The 18,705-nt window shown below is 39.3% G+C and overlaps 1 protein-coding gene and 1 long non-coding RNA gene across 3 annotated transcripts in view; both read left to right on the forward strand.

Moving 5' to 3' along the window:
* Positions 1–12,797, forward strand: part of atrnl1b (attractin-like 1b) — a 51,622-nt gene extending 38,825 nt beyond the window's left edge. Inside the window, exons 26-29 of the mRNA XM_077502823.1 lie at positions 1,529–1,607; positions 5,608–5,718; positions 11,146–11,260; positions 11,399–12,797. Of these exons, the coding sequence (XP_077358949.1) occupies positions 1,529–1,607; positions 5,608–5,718; positions 11,146–11,260; positions 11,399–11,523 (430 nt within the window). The 3' untranslated portion in view covers positions 11,524–12,797. The remainder of the gene's footprint in view (positions 1–1,528; positions 1,608–5,607; positions 5,719–11,145; positions 11,261–11,398) is intronic.
* A 5,667-nt stretch (positions 12,798–18,464) lies between these two features.
* LOC144004662 (uncharacterized) overlaps positions 18,465–18,705 on the forward strand; it is a 55,006-nt gene continuing 54,765 nt past the window's right edge. For both annotated transcript variants that reach the window (XR_013279425.1, XR_013279424.1), the window contains exon 1: positions 18,465–18,650. This is a non-coding gene — a long non-coding RNA (uncharacterized LOC144004662). The remainder of the gene's footprint in view (positions 18,651–18,705) is intronic.

The raw sequence follows: 18,705 nt of genomic DNA on the forward strand, positions 1-18,705 counted from the left end.
AACCTAATCAGCCTGATGTCAACAACATCAAATCGCCCCGCGGGGTTCCCACCTCGCTGCTACGACACACAAGGCGAGGGAATGACCATGTTGTCTCCTCGTGCTCAGTTGTTTCAAATATTGTTTACACCTTTTCACAACAAGCCTCTTCGACTCCCCGATGTGTTTCCTATTTGAGAATCCATTTGATTGTTCCCCTTCTTAAATCTTCGTGGCTATTTAACAAAATTCAAGCAAATCATTGTGGGTTTTTTTTGTTTTAAAACAACTAAGTGACAAATAGAAAGGCAAAAATGGAAAGTAGTTATAGATAAAAAAAATAATAATTCTGGCCTGAAGTTGTTGATGTTGCTTTCCAATACATTTGTTAGCAGGAGTGGTTGAGGTGCAGTAAAAGAAAGAATTGTTGTGCGAATGCTGGAATTCTAGCTTTTTATTCCACCCTCTTTTGTCCTTCAACTACTTCTACATTTCTCAACCGTTTCGAGCCATTCCAACTTCAACATGTTCCAAAAATTCGCCATTCACGAGCTATTATTTATTATTAGTTTTCCCACAATTCAACATTTTCACCCCAAATATCCCTATTCATTTCGAAATGAGACATTCCAAAATTTACTTCCATTCGAAATTCAAACTCTGTTCAGCTGATTCAATATATTTCATTCAGCATTCACACGCAATTTCTTCAGAAATTGCTTCGTCTAGTTTGCAGTAAACATGGTCATCAATACAATTGTTAACAGTGGTTGAGCTGCAGTAAAATAGTTTTTTTTGCACTCAGATGATTTGTGCATTTTTTTACATTTTTTTTTTTACCAACAAGTGTCTGTTTTCTATCTCTCGGCCCACTTGAATATCATCGCCGCTTATCTTCAAACTGGCGCAAAGGCAATCGGCGGCCCCGTTTTTAAGAGAAGGAAAGCGTTTCCCACGCTGTGAAGTGTGATCGCACGCCGTTTGATGTTTCTCGTTGCTTACAGCGGATTTCACCTTTTCTCTTTGCCCCCGTTGCTTCTCGTCCTTGCCAGTGCGATCACGTTTCTCGACGCCGCCGTCACCGGTTCTCGCGGCTACGCCCATCTCGGCCGTATATCTAACCGATGGCCCGCTCGGGTTTCAATATCAAACAAACACCTCGTGGGTTCATCAGGTCCGAGCTGGTAATGTGTCCCCGCTGAAAGGAGATGACTTCTGCTGGCCCCCGAAGACGAGGGCTTGTTGCTCGAATTACAGGATGTAGTTCACATCACGGCGTGATTATCTTTGTCCCTGAACATCAGGAGCAGGCTTATGTTCCCTTCTAACTTGGAAATTAATGTAGACACATGATTTAGAGACCGGACAATTACCCCGTGACAGTCCTGTTTTTATGAACGTCATAGACGTAGCGGGGAACATCTGAGATGAGCTTGCCGATTCAGCAATTGTGCTATAATCAGTATGAGGGAAGAAAAACATTGTAAATCTTCACAACACCTTAAACCAAAATCTGATCCCTGCCTATGTGGTTTCCATCTCCTTGTAGTTGTTTTCTGTCGCTTCTCCTGGTGGCAGCTGTGGTGTGGAAGATCAAGCAGACTTGCTGGGCATCACGGCGGCGAGAAGTAAGTGTCTTCCAAATTCAAAGATTACAAATTATTTTGGTCATGTTTTGGTCTGACATTGAGAATCAGGAACTGGATTTGGTGTCTGCCTGCCACTAATTGATATATGGATACAAACAATCATAATTGCCATGCTGACTGAGAATCATGCCAGTCTGAAGAATTAAAGTCAGCAAAATAATTAATGCGTGCAGATGGTCTGCCTTCATTAAAATGCTGCTCACTTCATTTTTTTGGACCTCTGTTGGTGTTTGTTTGATCAATTTTGTCGCTGCCCTTCAGCTCCCACATCAAAATAAACAATGAGATGAATCAAAACTTTTATTACTGCATTGAGCAGATCATAAAGTTCTGATGATATTAATATGTAAACCTATCCAGTACAACACAAATATATGCCTGCAATTTGCATTGAGGTCATGTAATCGGTGTTGGATCACGAGTAGGAACAAAAGGTACGACGAGACAACAGCTGTAAATGTCACACCGCAGGACGCAGGCGCTGACCTCGTTGACGCCACCAGCGTGGAAGGGGCGAGGCGCTGACATTTCACACCGCGAGACGGACGCATACGTTCAAAGATGTTTTACACAACATGCTTGCACTTTGTGTTAGTGTCTAACTCGGGCGGGGAAATGTTTGGGCTCAAGTGCCGCATTTGTTTTTTAAACGGACAAATGGGCCAGGATATTGGAAGAAAAAGGCTATAGTAGTTTATTTATTATATTTTCATTACCTCAAAGGAAAAGGCATGCTACTTTTTGTACCTTAACTCTTTGGCTGCCAAACGTTATCCAAAAAACCCCAACGGTGCCAGCGATTTGGAGCATTTTCACTCATCTTTCAAAGCAAACAGAATATTGTGCGGTATGATGACATAAATATGGTGGATACCATATGAAAGATTGGATTCCATTCTTTCATGAGACCTTTCTTTAGTAATCACTAGGGCTGTTCGATACCACTTTTTTTTTCAGACCGATACCGATACTCAGACCCTCAGTACTCACCGATACCAACTGCCGATACCAGTAGTACATTTTGACAAATAAAAAAAATCACTGAAAGATATTTTTAAACAAATATATTTCCTTTAATTTTTACAAAAAAACAACAACAGCACAGTCACTCTTCAATAGTCTTAATGCTCAAAATAAAACACAAAAATGCTCTTTTAGTTTAAGATTGACAATTTTGAAGTATTTCCAAACCGGTGAAGTTTTCAGCAAAAACTGCTGCAAGCTAGCGCCAGTTACAGGCAAGGAGGACTCTCTTAACGTCTTCCCCCTCTGCCATCGGTCGCTTGTACTCGTCTGCGTCACGAGTACTCGAGTACTTGAAAAAAGGCTGGTATCGGCCCAATACCGATACCTGGTATCGGTACTCGCCCATCCCTAATTTTTTGTTAAGCAACAAGGCAGCGCTGCACAAGACGTTGCGCTGCCCATTGAGAGAAAGAAAAAAAACAAAACGTAATAAACGTAAATTAACGTTTTTGGCGGCGTTCATTAGGATTTTAGAATACGTCATTAAATGTTTTTGGCGGTCAAAGAGTTCATATACAAGCCCGTATTCGATGTTTAAAAGTGTTTTGCAAGAATGCATGTTTAGAATCAAAAGTTAAGTGCAGTCACAAGTACGTGCAAGTATCAATTATGTAAATTCTTCCTTTTAATGCACTTAGTTCTAATGACGCTTGCTTGATGGGATAATGAGCTTTTCTACTTGCGCTGATGCGACTTTCTGACCACCTTACTGGCAATGCGGCTCCCTTCAAGAGCTCAATCAACACTTCTTGCGTTGTTTTAATCAGATTATCCTTCTCTTACAGAAGAAACATTCCTAATTCCTCAACTTGCGTGCTTGAGGATTTGAGTTTGAACTTGAGTCATTTCCTCTAAAGTCACCCGATAAGGATTTCACCTTTCGGTTTTTACCTCCCGACAAAGCGGGTAATAATGGGAATTCTCAAGATACACGCAGCCCGAGTCTGCGTTGGTCTTATCGAAATGTGGAACGTGGAGACATTTTATCCTACTTGATCACCTAACTTCTTTTCAAAAGTGTGCGTCAGTGTGAAGAATTTCACGTTGAGCTTGCCAGTTTCAGCCAAAATGGATGTATGATGGCGTTGTGTGTAGGGCAGCGCCCGCGGGAGCGCGCACCGTCACGCAGGGAAGAGCACAAAGTGACCTGCTAAGGTGCCGAACAGGCTCAGGGGCGGGATGACACTTTTTATAGCGCCCCGCGAAAGGAGGGAACGGCTGTATTCACCCGACAGATAATTCATGCGCTCACTTGCCAAATTAATCAAGCCGCATATTAATGTGGCGCGTGCGCAAGCTTATCGCGCCGGTGAAAGGCTCCAGCTTGTGTTCTTGACAAAATCACTTGTTAATTGGTTTTATGGACTTCACTCGGGCCTTTTGTCGTTCACTTAAGTTATTCATTTATGGAATCTTTTCCGTTATTGTGTTGATTGTATTCCCAGCGCATTTTACACCGTTGCCGGACACGAGTGCTCGCTGACTTTGCTTCCCCTCCCGGCGCTTTGTCGCTTTAAATTAACCCTGCGGCGTGATAAATAACACTGCGGCTATCTGACATTTAGGATGGATGTTGTTGGATTTGAAGCTTTGGTGTTGGAAATTACAACAACAACAACAAAAAAACATTCCTACAATACCCCTGCAGGCACCTACATCTTGCTTTATCTCTCCGAGAAGGGCAAATTTCCTCATTGTTGACCTTCGGCTGGGCCCGGCGGCTTATATTTATAGATGTGATGTCGCTATAAGATGTTTAATAGCAGAGATGTGCAACAATGTGGTGGCTTAAAGTTTTAACGCACAAGAGGAACAGCAAGTAAAAATCAATCTCAATTTCATGTGGCAGATGTCCTTGTTTCACCTATAACCCCATTTTGATAAACTTTTAACGCTGAAATTGTTGTTTCACTTTTGTACTCAACTCAACTTTATTTATAAAGCGCTTTAATAACATGTATTGCTGTATACTAAGTGCTGTACATGAGAACATGTCAAATGTCTTCATGGGAATGAAAATTTAGCAGATATTTTTTCATCTTGTGTATCACTGAGCAAACTGGATTCCTACTCGTATGTGCAATCTGTTTGTTAAAATAGCCGGTCATTGCAACTAATTGTCACGGCAGCCTCATTTGTTCCTCAACGCAACACACTGAAGCTCATTGCAAATCCAATAATCAATCAGCGGTGTCCTTGCAGCTAATACGTTGGCCTGTTTTGCTATTGATCAACCTCAGCGTTGTGGGTGAAAAGTGTGGCTCTAGTTGTTTTACAGTATCGACTGGCGATGGGGAAAAGAAAAGCTATTTTCTGCCCGACAGAAACCGGGGTCAAACCTACAGATTTTAGCGTGATTATGGAATATTTTTATTCAGTTAATTACTTTAAATTGTTTGTTTGAGAAGTTGATGGTATATTTTGTGCGCACAAGTGGGTCACATGAAAACCCCCTATGTTTTTGACATTGTTTCAGTGTTTCCCCATCGATATCTGCAATTGATTTTGAGCTTCATGCCCCCAAGGGTTGAGGAATGTCGCCACAGTCCCACTTCCTCATTTCCTACCTCTCATATACCACTGGGAAACACTGAATTTGAATTTCCGGGACTCTATTTGAGCCATTTTGTATCACCGTAACAGGAAGTGCACATTTTTATTTTTTACTTTTGTCAAAAAGGCTAATAAAATAAAAACACAGCGGGCTAGAACTATAATTTATTAATTATGTTATTTTACTTATTAAGAAATTTTATAAATTGCATTTGTTTATTTGCATAAAAAAAAAATCAGGAATTAATAAACTAGTATGATTAAAGTCTTTCACGTTAATTTTACACAGAGTGAATTTTTTTTGGCAATACAAAAAGAAACCTCAAATTTGTAAGTATATTTTTTAAATGATTGAATGATTATTTTTCTGTGCTTCATTTGCTCTTTTTCTCCCCCCCAGCAACTGATGAGAGAGCGTCAACAAATGGCGAGTCGTCCTTTTGCCTCCGCCGCCGTTGTGCTGGACACGAGAGGAGGAGAACAATCAGAGATGCTGCAACCGATGGCTGACGTAAGTCTTGTACTTTAAAATTAATTAGTTTTGCCTGGATAGAAATATAAAATAAGTCTTCGCAGTTTGGCATTTGTTTATTGACTGTTTGTTTTGTTTTGGTTATAATTTATTAATTTAGTTATTGAAAATGATAGAATAAAACATTAGTGAAATAAACATTTTTAAAATGTATTTTAAAATTTAAAACGTATTTAATTATTATTATTTATTTTTTTGTCTTACCAATGAATGACCTGACCCTCTGTCTGTTTTACAAATTAGGTTTTTCCTCTGCTTTATATGACTTGTCCTCTGCAATTAAATCTCACCTTTTTTTATTTAGTTAAAATAATAACAATAATAAAGACAGAGACATCCTCAGTACATTCAGGAGAGAGAGGTTATATTTTCCTTTTTCTTTTTTGTAAGTTGAAGTCTAAAAAACAATCCTGTGACCTTTCTTGCAATAATTTAAAATACATCACATACAAAACAGAAAAGAAATCTTGAAGGAAGTACAGCGGCGGTCTCAATGTCACAGGGGATAAAAGCATAGCTGGAAGCAATAAAAGGGAGCTCCGTGCTGAAATTGACATCAGAGGAGCAACAGTGTTTCTTCAGCCAAGGCCGGCGCTGTGTCACCTGCCTGCCGCCAAGAGAAATAAAATCACTGTGGCAACCAGCGAGGAGGCACTACATTAGCCATTAGTGTATTGCTGAGCGCTGCTCGCCGCCCATTACGGCGTCGTGAAGGGCAGCGTAAAGAACAGGAGAGGAGAACAACAATGCTTCTTGGCTCTCTGAGTGCAATTCATTGCTGCAGTCTGAATCCACAACAACCCCCCCCCCAAAAAAAACGAGTGATCGTGAGCTATTTGTGAGTGTAGCATTAATTATAGCCGAATTAGTTCCGCGAGTTTGTGTCCGTCCCATTTCGGACGCCTGGCAAAGCTGTTTGTTTGTCAGAGCGCATTAAGGAAAAAGATTTGCGCCCACTGGAGACAATTGCGGTAAACACTGTCCCCAGCTGTTGTGGAAATGATAACCGCAGAAAAAAAGAATCCTGCGTCCTCTGTTTGTTGACCCTCGCAAGACGCAGCGTGAACCAATAAACCGTCTTTCACGTTCGATGTCCGTGCGTCGTTTTTAGGAAGTTGCCAACATACTTGAGAACAAACATGTTCGAAACATCAACAGCTCTCTTTCTGGAGGGTCATAATTATACACCATAAAACAAAATCACACAGTATATGCTCAAGCTCAAACTTCACTCGTTGCCCTGCAGACACACTCGTTTTTTTCCCCACATTGTATTTGTTTCTATGGTTTGATGCTTCAAAGCTTGTGTGGTACCAGGAGAAATGCAGCAAATCCCAGAAGGAGGGTAAAAAAAAAAAAAAAAACACACACACACAAAAAAAACACACAAAAAAAAAAAAGCAAAACTTGTTTTGCTTTTCATTTGCTTTTTCGTGTAACGAAGGTGAACTTAATTTATTAAATTATATTTTTTGCATGGACAACAAATCTGACAAAAACTGTTTGGTGAATGAAGTGCAAATGAAAATACAATCCATTTAGTTGAGGACCACACATCTACCTAAAAACTTTATTTAAAACGGTATATATATATATATATATATATATATATATATATATATATATATATATATATATGTATATATGTATATGTATGTGTGTATATATATATATATATATATATATATATATATATATGTATATATATATATATATATGTATATATAGCACGGGAAAAAATCTGACAATTTATATTTATTTATTTTTGCTAATGAAGTGCTGCGCCCACGAATGAAAATCACATCTACCGAAAAACTTTGCTTTTTCTAATAACAAGGGAAACTAAATATATTAAAAAATATTGTTTTTTTTTTGCATGGAAAAAAAAATCTGACAATTTAAGTGCTGCTTCCACAAATGAAAAAACAGTCAATTCAATTGAGGACCACACATCTACTGATGTGCTTCAACGAAAGAACTGCATCCCGATACAAGGCTTTTACAACTCCTCATCCATGTATTTTTTTTATTTTTTATTTTTTATTGAACCACAAAAACATGGCATGATTGTCAAAGAAGGAGTATATGACTTTAATACTGCCTATATACAGTAGTTGCCAAGGCGACAACAGTAATGCCGTTCTCCTCATTCCAGGCAATCGCACTATCCAAAATGACTATTTTCCAGAAAAACTACCACGTTATTGCTTTAAAATCATACAGTATATGCTATCAGCTAATTTTAAACACTACTGAGCCAAGTGAAAGGGGCAGTCCAATTATTTTACGGCATTGTTTGGCAGCAGCTGAAGGTGAACCGTATAAACATAAAGCTCCTTTTTTGTTGTTGTATTTTTTACAAGCCTAATTGCTCAGCATCTGGCATCACTTAACTGTTTGAAATACTGGCTGATGTCAAAGAGGACACTGACAAAACATTTTGTAACGACAGCTTGTTGCCACAATGAGTACAATTTAGGATGGACTTATTCTATTTTTTTTATTTTTTATTTTTTTAAATCATTGACTGAACCAATTTTGTTGAAAGGGCCGAGTTTTGTCCTCGTACCGTATATAAATGTTTTTGGTTTTTTTTCTTGAATTTTAGCATTGAGCAAAGAAAAGGGAAACAAGCCACATTTTCATGCTGTACAATCCTTGCCAATGTTTTGAGTTTTGTTGTGGAACAGGCCGTAATGACGACGTCTCACCCAGTGATCCATGTAAGCACCGTAATGCGGTGGATTCTGATTTACGAGACAATTTAGCCCCACTTTTTTTTTTTTTGCGGGAATGTAGCTACTCATTAGCGGGGATCACCTGAGTGCCCGTGAAGCCGACTGACAAGTTGATTGCCCTCGGATGCCAGTGCAAGACGGAGCACGTTGAAAAATCCGTCACCGAGCAGACGCACGCTAATGTTTTTCCTGGCGTCACGTGACCTCATTGACTCGCGTGGATTGCACATCCATATTCATATTCCGTGACGGAAACATATTTCCTATCTCGCGTACACAGTTGGATTTAATTTGAGTTCCCTCGTGTTTACATCCATTTTGACTCATTCCGTCACAGTGTATTTATGAATATTGCTCATAACGAGAGTGTGGAGCCATTTTTTTGCTATTAGGGCCATTTCAGTCCTCCAAGGGCCAGACAAACTTTATGAAATATAGGGTGCAATTAAGGCTGATGAAAGTGGACCAGTCGGAGCTGACGAAAGTGTGTCAAGACGTGATTAATAAACAGCCAAGCCATTAATTGATTATCATACACATCTGTACTGTTATCACTACGTGCCGGATACACTATGTAAGTTAAAAACTGAGCGCAGCTTCTCCTACCCATAACGCATTGCGGTTACTGATGACGTCATCAAAATAAAATACAAGGAAATGAACATATATATATATATATATATATATATATATATATATATATATATACATAAGCATGAAATAATATACATCAATTATAACATTTTTACTGTGGGCAGAACAACATCCGTAGTCGCAACTTGTCAGACGCATGAAAGCTGGGGGAATTAATGAATATTGAAAAGATTTAAAAAACAAAACAAAACAAAAGCTCACAATATGTTTTCAAAAACAGGAAGTACTCAAATTAAGAGTCTCCTTCCATATTACCCAAAGGAATAAATCGACTCTAAACAGAAACTAATCAGTCCCTCAGCACACATTCTTGTTTTCGGACAGTCCGCCTCTGAGTCCTCCGTCATCGCAATTTGGAGCCTGGCAGACACAAAGAAGTCAATTGTGGTCAGACGTGTTATTATTCCCCAATTTCTCCCACACACATCACAGACCAAAAAAAACAAACAAACAAAAACCTTGACGTTCATTGTCAGGATGACATGTTTTTCACGCTTGAGACGCGAGCACTTTTCTGGCTATCAAGTCTTAAGTGTTCTCAACACGACGACTGTCAGGCGGAGGGACACGCGAGTGTTCTCGCCGTCTTCGTTGTTGTTGTTGTGTGACCAATTAAAGCGTTTGTCCTGGGCGGAGGGCGGCTTTGACTGTCTGCTTGTCCAGAAGGTTCATTCGGCAGTCACTGCACGCGTCAATTAGCCTCTGAAAACTTGATTGGGAAACAAAGGGTTTCGCGCATCTGCGACGGCGGCTCTCCTTTCCCACGTGCAGGGGCATGGGACAACACTGAAGAAATGACACCCAATTAAAAATCAACATTGTATAACTTGGATAAGAGTACAGTAAATGTATTCAAAATAAAGTACAGCCATTACTAGCTAGCTAACACAGCTTAGTGAAAATGCAGTGAAGCTGCAGCTGTTGTGAAAGTGAAATATAAACAACGATGAAATGGGATGCTGCAAACACTCCAAATATTGTCACCGTCAAAATTATATTAATTAATTAATTAATTAATTAATTTATAATTATCAAATAGGAACATGAAACAGTTTTTTTTGGGGGGGGTTAACTCATTTGCTCCCAAAAATGTATGAATACGTTCTATTTTAATTATTACCAGTGTCCCAAAGACGTATTTATACGTTTTTTTTGTTTTTGTTTTGTTTTTTATGTTACAGCAGGGATGTCAAACATATGGCCGACGGCTGGCGGATCAGTTGCGCAAAGGGGTTTAATCCGGCCTGCGCGATGATTTTGTAAAGTAAAAAAATAAAATAGAATTGTAAAGTTGGACTCAATCAGCCGTCCACAATCAAAACATAAAAAATTTTACACGTTCACAAGCAGTCCTCAGAGGAGCATTGCAACTTCAACGGGGGAATCGTCCTGGATTTCATTATTTTACATACAACTAGTTTGTTTTATTATTATTATTATTATTATTATTATTATTATTATTATTATTATTATTTTAAATCGGAGACCGACATAAACGTGTTAAATATGACACAAATGACACAAATAGGTATAACAAGGATTAACGTCCTTATAATGTCATTAACTGCGCCACGCAATGCAGGCGCAGTTAATGACATTATTATTTATTCTAATGCTAATTTCTGCAAATTGGAAATAGCTAGAAATATACTTCTTTTTTCCTGGTGAAAGAAGAGACTCGAATCTTTCTTTTGGAATGTTCCATGTTTTTATAGCAATAGAACACAGTATTCTGTGGGCCTTTTCAAATCAGTCAAAATCCAGTAAAACAGCCAGGAATGAAGGGGGTTGCTTCAGTGAAAATGGTTGCGACTGACTTTGTGTAGATGCACATGTTTACACCATCCTTTGAAGAGAATACTTCCCCTTATTGTTTAGCGGGTCCCCACACCAAGAATCGAACGTGTATATGTGTATCAAGAAAACTGTGTCACTTCTGGACTGTCTGTCATTTGTCTATGCGTAAAATTGTGTTGTTGATCACACGTTTATTTTTCACGTCCCTCCTCAACAGGGTGCACCCAAACCCGTTGCCATGGAGCCGTGTTCCGGAGGCAAAGCTGCCGTGTTGACGGTCCTCATGCGGCTGCCGTCGGGACCCACCAACTTGCCTCCGCCCGGCCAGTCAGGTAGAAACATTTCCTTGGAATTTCGATTGAATTGGACCAATTTTGAGTTCAACGCCTTTTATAGTTTTTAGTGTGGTTATACAGAAAAATGATGACTGGGTAGAAACGATCGTCTCTTTGTGCCGCCCCACCTAACAGGCCTGATCGTCGCCAGCGCGCTGATCGACGTTTCCCAGCAGAAACCATCCGATTTTAAGGAGAAGTCGCAGCTGTTAAAGAACCGCAAGGCCCTGGCGCCGACGCATCAGGGCACCTGCGTTTGAGCGCCATCTTTTGCGGTCTCGCTGCTCCGAACCGTCGCGGGTTCCCGGCGGACGACGTTCCCTTTGTGGCGAGACGTCGACGTGGGTGAGAGCCTGTTTGTTCGTTACAGAAAGTTTTTCAAGGGGATGGAAATGAAGAACCCCCAGCGCAACTGTACTTGACTTTTCCTGCCACGAAGGACTTCGGGAACCTGCAGGACCTAAAACCTGGAAAGAGGATAGTTTTTTTTTTTGTTTTTTTTTTATATAAAGCTTCACTTGTTTGTGTTCCTTTTTGCTCGGCATGAGTGAAAAAGCTAATCGCTATGCAGTTCATTTGAAACTAAAGCTGGCCAACGCCTGTGAAATGCTGCCTATTGTTTATTATTGCTTTATTTTGTTTGTTTGTTGTTTGTGCACGCCCACAAGTGTTTCTCGGTGCTAAAAGCTCCACCGGTTTTGCCGCCTGAAGGAAATCCGCGCACTGCAACCGCACCGTTTTGTCACTTTTAGCATTTAATGTACATACAAAACTGGAAAATCTTGCCTCAGTGTTCTGTTTGGTTGCTTTTGCGTCGCGTTTTGGAACCCGGAGGCGACGTAATGCACTTGAAGCAAGGACGTTCTGCTTCTGGCTGAGTTTGTTTTCTATAACTTGACCCCCACCCACCGTTACCTTTTGTATTGCCGGTCGAGAGCGGAGGGCAGAATTTTCCAAGCTGTACAGTGTTTGCTTTTTGAACAAACGTGAGTCTTTGTCACTCTCCTCTCTTGATATGTGTCCTTTGTCCGCTTTCGAAGACAGATTGGGCCAGATATTTTTCATTTATCCCGTCTTATATTTACCACACTATTTGTGAAAAAAGAGCATTTCTGTTGATGTTTTGATATTTAATACGATTCCTGTGTAATAGCACATTGAAAAGAAATTTTGATCGTAGGTTGTTTATGAAATAAATGCTGTTTGTTTTTTTAAACCCCCTCGGGCATTGTCGTCGCAAAAAACGGTCATTATGTTGCGTCGTATCTAAGCTAACATGTCATGTGTGTTTGTACAGTGTCATTACACAGGAATCAGGGTCTCGCTGGAAACTCAAAGGAAAAATAAAGAAAGAAAAGCAAGAGATGAGAGAGACTGCCTGACAGTGATCATCGATGTATTTTAAGGAAGAATGACATGATGGAATATTAAAAGAAAAGAAAAAACTTTTTTTTTTTTGTCATGGAATGCATGTTTCTTTTCCTCTTTCTGAAAGAACATGCCTAATTAAAACACGAGTAGATGCAGATGTCAACATTCTATGGTGTGGAATTTTCATGTTTTTGTAAATACAAGATGTCGATTTATTGCTCGTTCCTTGTAACTGTTAACACTTTTCAGCTAGTCTGTTTTTTTCTTTCTTTTTGTTTTTTTGGTTGTTTTTTTTTGTGTGTGTGTTTTGGTTGATTTTTGATGATTTATCCAGATTTAATCCAAGTTCTTCCTCCTTTGGTACGCCACTCTACAAACGTGGGTAATTTGCTTTTTGTGTAATTCCACTCAAAGTAGCAAGCGACAGGACCACCTTGGTGGAGGTAACCAAGACTGCCATTTAAATCAATGTGAATTACACTCTACAGCAAGGTCAGTCCTTTTTGCTTCTCCTTATTCATGTGCCGCTTCTTTTTTTTTTTTCTCACAATGTTATGGCGCTGCTCGGAAGCAAGCAATGAAGGGCAAGTCATCTTTTAACTTGTGAAGGGAAGAACCGCATTCCAGCCTAACCACTAGAAAGTTTACACTAGTGATAAATTATAGCAAGTTGGCACTTGAATTGGAGGCCACTTTTTGTGTCGGGACACGTACAAATCTTTGTAGTGTATATAAGTGTTGTGTTATGGAGTTGGATCCCAAAAACGCAGACACAAATAAGGTTTTAATTCTTTATTTTCATAGCATCGAGAGGCGTCGAACAAACTTGACTAGACGAGAAACAACGAGAATGTATCAAGAATCATGAGACCCTAAGCTAACTTGGGCTGTGGAGGTGCACAAAGGAACAGAGGTAATAAGCCAACAAAAACTCAGACAGACTTATATAGACTGCGAATCGATCTGATTGGTTGTGGCTTGACATGTGGGTAACAGCACTGACATGGAATTATCTGATTGGCTGTTGACCAGAAGAGATTAAAGATTTCTGACATCTGGCGTCTTACCAGTTGCTGGTTACATCAGTTCAAAACAGACACTTGACCTCACGGCCATGACCCAAACATAACCCTTGTATGACCCGAGTCATGACATTAAACATAACCCTTGCGTGACCCTAGTAGTGACAGTAAGCATAACCCTTGCATGACCTTAGTCGTGACAGTAAGCATGACCCTAATAATGACAGTGAGCATAACCCTTGCATGACCCTACTCATGACAGAAAACATAACCCTTGCATGACCCTAGTCATGACAATAAGCAGGGGTGTCAGCCGATTAAAATTTTTAATTGGAATTAATTGCATGACTTCAATAGTTAACTCATGATTAATCGCAAGTTTTATATCTGTTCTAAATGTACAATACAATTTCATTTGTTTTACTGAGTTTCATACTAAACATAAAAGTGGTAACAAATGTTAAATGTTAATAGAAATATGGCTGCATCTTTTACTCATTGATACAGTAATTTCATAATTCATGAAATGAGTTAAAATTGAAAAGATGTACTGTCTTGTAAAAAATGAGTATGATGGAACGAGTATGATGGAATTTGTGTTGAGGTATTTTTCTGCTACTAGATGGCATAATTGCATTTGTAAGACGGTGACAGCTCAGTGCATTTTTCTTTTTGTATTAATAGCTATCTAATATTTTTATAATTTATAATTTTTATAATTGAAAGATACAAGTTGACTCCAGTTTCCACAAATATATGCATTGTTATTAAATGTATTGCTGCTAAATTTTGACATGAATGGAATTCCCCAGAACAGCCTTTCAAAGTAAGGAGTGGTCATTAATCGCGCGTTACAAAAAAATAAAAATAAGTCACGTTAAAGGAACTTTAAATTAAGGCAATAATTTGACACCCCTATTCAGTCATTTGGTGACAATTTGTTCATAATACAAAATCTCAAAATGCTGTATTTTGATCCTCTATTTCTGTACGCATTGCATAAAGTGACCTCATGTCGTTAACCTGCCAGAACGTTCCTGAAAATGACATCATCGGCCAATTTTGGAAGGAATCTCGAGCGGCTTAAAAGCAGAAAATAGGCTGAGTCACTTCTGATGAGGGAGGAGGATCATTCTGCCAATTTGACTCATAGAAATCCCATCACGGGACAAGCCAAGCAAACTACTGGAGCGCCTTTTCAAACGATATCACACCCGAGCCGCGTTTTATCATTTCACGGCTTCGCTCGAGTGTTGGCGATCACTGGATATCAAACTGTCAAGTCGGATGACGCCAGCTTGTATTTCTTCTATATTGGGATTTACATACAACAGTTGTGAGCCAAAGGAATGACTTGGCAAAAGCCATAAATTTATTTCATGAGGCGTCTAACCTCACGTTACCCTCGTGTACAGTGCACCAACCCAGGTTTTTTTTGCAAAGAAAATCTCCCATCATGCTTTGCTACATCATTTTTGCTGCAGAAATTTATCATTGTTGACACACCCAAAATGTACACTCACCTGACAAACCTCCCAAAAAAAAAAAGTGTCATTTTCCGTGAGTACTTTTTCCATATCATAATTACATCTACACTGTTTTTGCTGCCGTCTCCGGCATTGTGGCAGCCGCCCTCAGGCTTCCATCGCCGCCATGATTGGCATCTGCTTCTTATCGCCCACTGCTTTGCTTGTGCTGCAAACGATACATTTTGGGGACGTTCACATGTTTTGTATCAGGAGGTGTCATAAGCTGATGTCGTCTGTCTCAATTGTGGTTTGGACCTTATTCTTTAGGGACACGCAAGAGATGACTGCTGAAAATTAAATGACACACGTTTATAATGTTTTTTGGGGGGTGCAAATTAAAAACAATCAAAGAAATGGAGTGGATATAAGAAGTCTACACACCCCTGTTTAATCGCAGGTTTTTGTGATATAAAAAAAAAAAAACAGGGATGTTCGATATTGCTTTTTTTTTTCAGACCAATATCAGTATGAATAACTTGAAGAGTCACTGATACCACTTCTAATTCTTCTCAAATGGCGGCCATCATGAGTGCTGATACATTCAGATAAGTCTCCAGCAAAAAAAAAAAAAAAAAAATGACCAAGTTAGATAATTTCAAAACTTTTTCTACCATTAATGTGAACAAAAAAAAGAATAGTGCAAATAAAAAATAAATACAATAATAAAAAAATAAGTGCTAAATTTTTTGGTTACTTTAATTTCAACTAGACTAAGTGCAATTTCTGGAGAAATTCCGTGGGAATGCTAAAAGCACATTGAGAGATAAATTATGCAATTATAACCTCCTGGTTACTGGACAATGCGCTTTACCAACTGTGCCACCGAGCAGTATCAGACACCTGATAATGATAAGTCATATGTATGGAAGTGGGGGTGGAAAGTGATACTTAGAAAAAGTTCAATGACTCTCCCATTGAAAATGAATGGGGAAAAGTTGATATTAAATGTTAAATTGTGCAAATACTGTAAGTGATGTGGAATCAGACGATATATACCCCGGGAGGCATTAATTTTTTTTTTTAAGCTAAATTAGTAAATTATTAAGTAAATTGGAAGTATTATGTGGGAGTTGTTAGGTGGCAACAAAAGTGGAGGATAAATATCACAGTAACATATGTGAGAATGCAAAAGCATTCCCACATTTACAGTTATAGTTCTAGTAACTTAATCTGGGCATGTGGCTCTGTTTAAATGTTTCAACTCATTCAAACTTTAATGGGAGCAAGACACACACAAAGTGTATCTTATTATCCCAGAGCAAAGATCAGATGTTCTAGTAGGCTTTCCCAGACTTTTTTTTTTTTTTTTGGTTTGCTTTCCAGAAGTAGCTCAACTTTGTACTATCTTGACCCGTTTGTAATTCCCTCTACATTGACTACAGTCGGAAATGTAGAAATAAATTTAGAAATATGAAGACAGGATATTGTTGTCACATGTACTTGACAGAAATTCCTGCCACTGCATTTGAACTCACAGCCTTTATTACTACTTTCTTGATGTACCTTCGAAGCCAATTCGAACTCAAGTGTCTGATTGAGTGAGCATCAGGTGCTTGGTCACGAAGGACTTTCTCTCCCCCAAAAGTTTCGAAGGGCGAGCATTCATCTCTCGGAGGAGTCCTGCCGCTTCAGAAGGAAAGCCATCCAAAGAAAGTTCCAGCCGCTTTCCAAAAAGGTCATCATCTTGGTCTTATCTATGTTTTTTTGAGGGCTTTATAAAGTTTTCTCTTTCTATGTAGACTGTAGTCGCGGCTGATTTCTCCCTTATCTGTGCTCCTGAATGCCACTGGAGAGATCCAAATGTGCGATTCCATGCTTAAAAGGCAGGTGCATTAAAAATAATAATAAAGTGCTCTCCTTCTCCAGAGAAGAGATGTGATGGTCAAAATGTCAGTAATTAGACGGCAAGTGGGTAATGGAAGTGTAAAATGTGCAATAATAGTTATTAGTTTAACGACTAGCTGTGTTTATTTTGCACTGAGATTTTGTATTTGTTTTATGTCATTTTAATATTAGCACACATGGACAATGTGCTTAACATATATAATAGTACACACACATGCACACATCCAAAGCACGTCCATCCGCAGTGGCCATCTTGTCACCATGCCCGACACGTAGAGGACATTTTGTGTCTTTTTGGAGCTGCTGGCACGTCTAATAAATCTTATGTGCTCTCTCTTGGTCCAGTAGTCCATCACTGTGTTAAAACAGGTGGGCCATATTCTTGACCAGACAGGCCAACCCATCCCCTTCCCCCACATCCCACCTCCTCCTCCTTCCTGTCTCCTCTACAGTCTAGTCTGTCCTCTATCCAGGCTGGCGTCCTTGTCCGCCTCTGTCGCTTAATTCTGATGTGATGTGACTGACAATAGTGCAATAGTGGAAACTCCGTGAACGGCTGCGAAAAGCCAACATGTAAGTCATAAGTGTTTTTTGTTGTTGTTTTTTTTGTTTTGTTTTTATGTAATGTGTAATAAGTGTAGGCCTACATAGTACACCCCCCGCTTAAAAAAATAGAACTAATTCAAAAAAAGATGCCTCTGCCAAATATTGGGGTTGATAGGAACTGAGCTATATAAAAAAAGGGGGGGGGTCTTCAAAAGCAGCACAGTAGCACATACATTTTTTTTTTTTTTTTTTTTACTTGTTAAAAATAGTTATCACCCCGCCACAAACCCCCCACACCGCACCCGGCCTTATACTAACTGCCTACGACCTGTATATGTCTAATCTGGGAGGAGCAAGATGGCCGCCAGGTGACTTTAACAGCTTGTACGAACGTGTTTGGGCTATCGGCTATCCAGTCATATTCAGGTCAGTGGAAGCGGCTCACGTCGCAAACAGCAACCGGAAACAGCGCCGGTGTGTGAAACCCGGATGTCAGAAGTCCTGCCTCCTCCGTGGCATCGCCCCCATTTCACATGACACAAGTTACTTTGTAAGTTATATTACAAATGTTCGTGAAATTATATTAATATAAGCTAAAATAAAGGATTTTAAAAAGTTAATTCAGCTAACAGACTCGTTTGAAAATATCAATGGTTTAGTTCGTTTTGGTTTTATGTGCTTTTTTTTTTTTTTTAAACAATAAACGTCAACGGGGAGTGACAAATAGCAAGCACACGTTACTGTCTTAAAAGTCAACAGAAGTCTCACATTTATTGACGTACGGCAAGGGTTTGAGGTTTGAAGTTTTGTTTGGCGTTTGAGGCATTTATTTTCTTTTGTATTCCACTTCTATGGACAAAAGTATCGGGACACAACAGGACGAAACGGCATCCGCCCTCTACACTGATTGGTCAGCTCGTTTCCTCGTTTGCAATCAAGACAACGACGTGCGTGTGTGCGTGCACCTGCTTTGTAATCAAAACTGAACCGTTCATTCAAGGTGGCTTTGATTTCATGAAGGAAGTACGTTATTCCGGCTTTTATTTGATTTTAAATGGAACCGAAACATTCCTTGTAAGTCATTTTACAATTTTTGTTTTCAACTCTATCTGCAAAACTTAAAATGCCA

This window comes from Festucalex cinctus, chromosome 17 (assembly GCF_051991245.1).
Source record: "Festucalex cinctus isolate MCC-2025b chromosome 17, RoL_Fcin_1.0, whole genome shotgun sequence".
NCBI classification, from domain to species: Eukaryota; Metazoa; Chordata; class Actinopteri; order Syngnathiformes; family Syngnathidae; genus Festucalex; species Festucalex cinctus.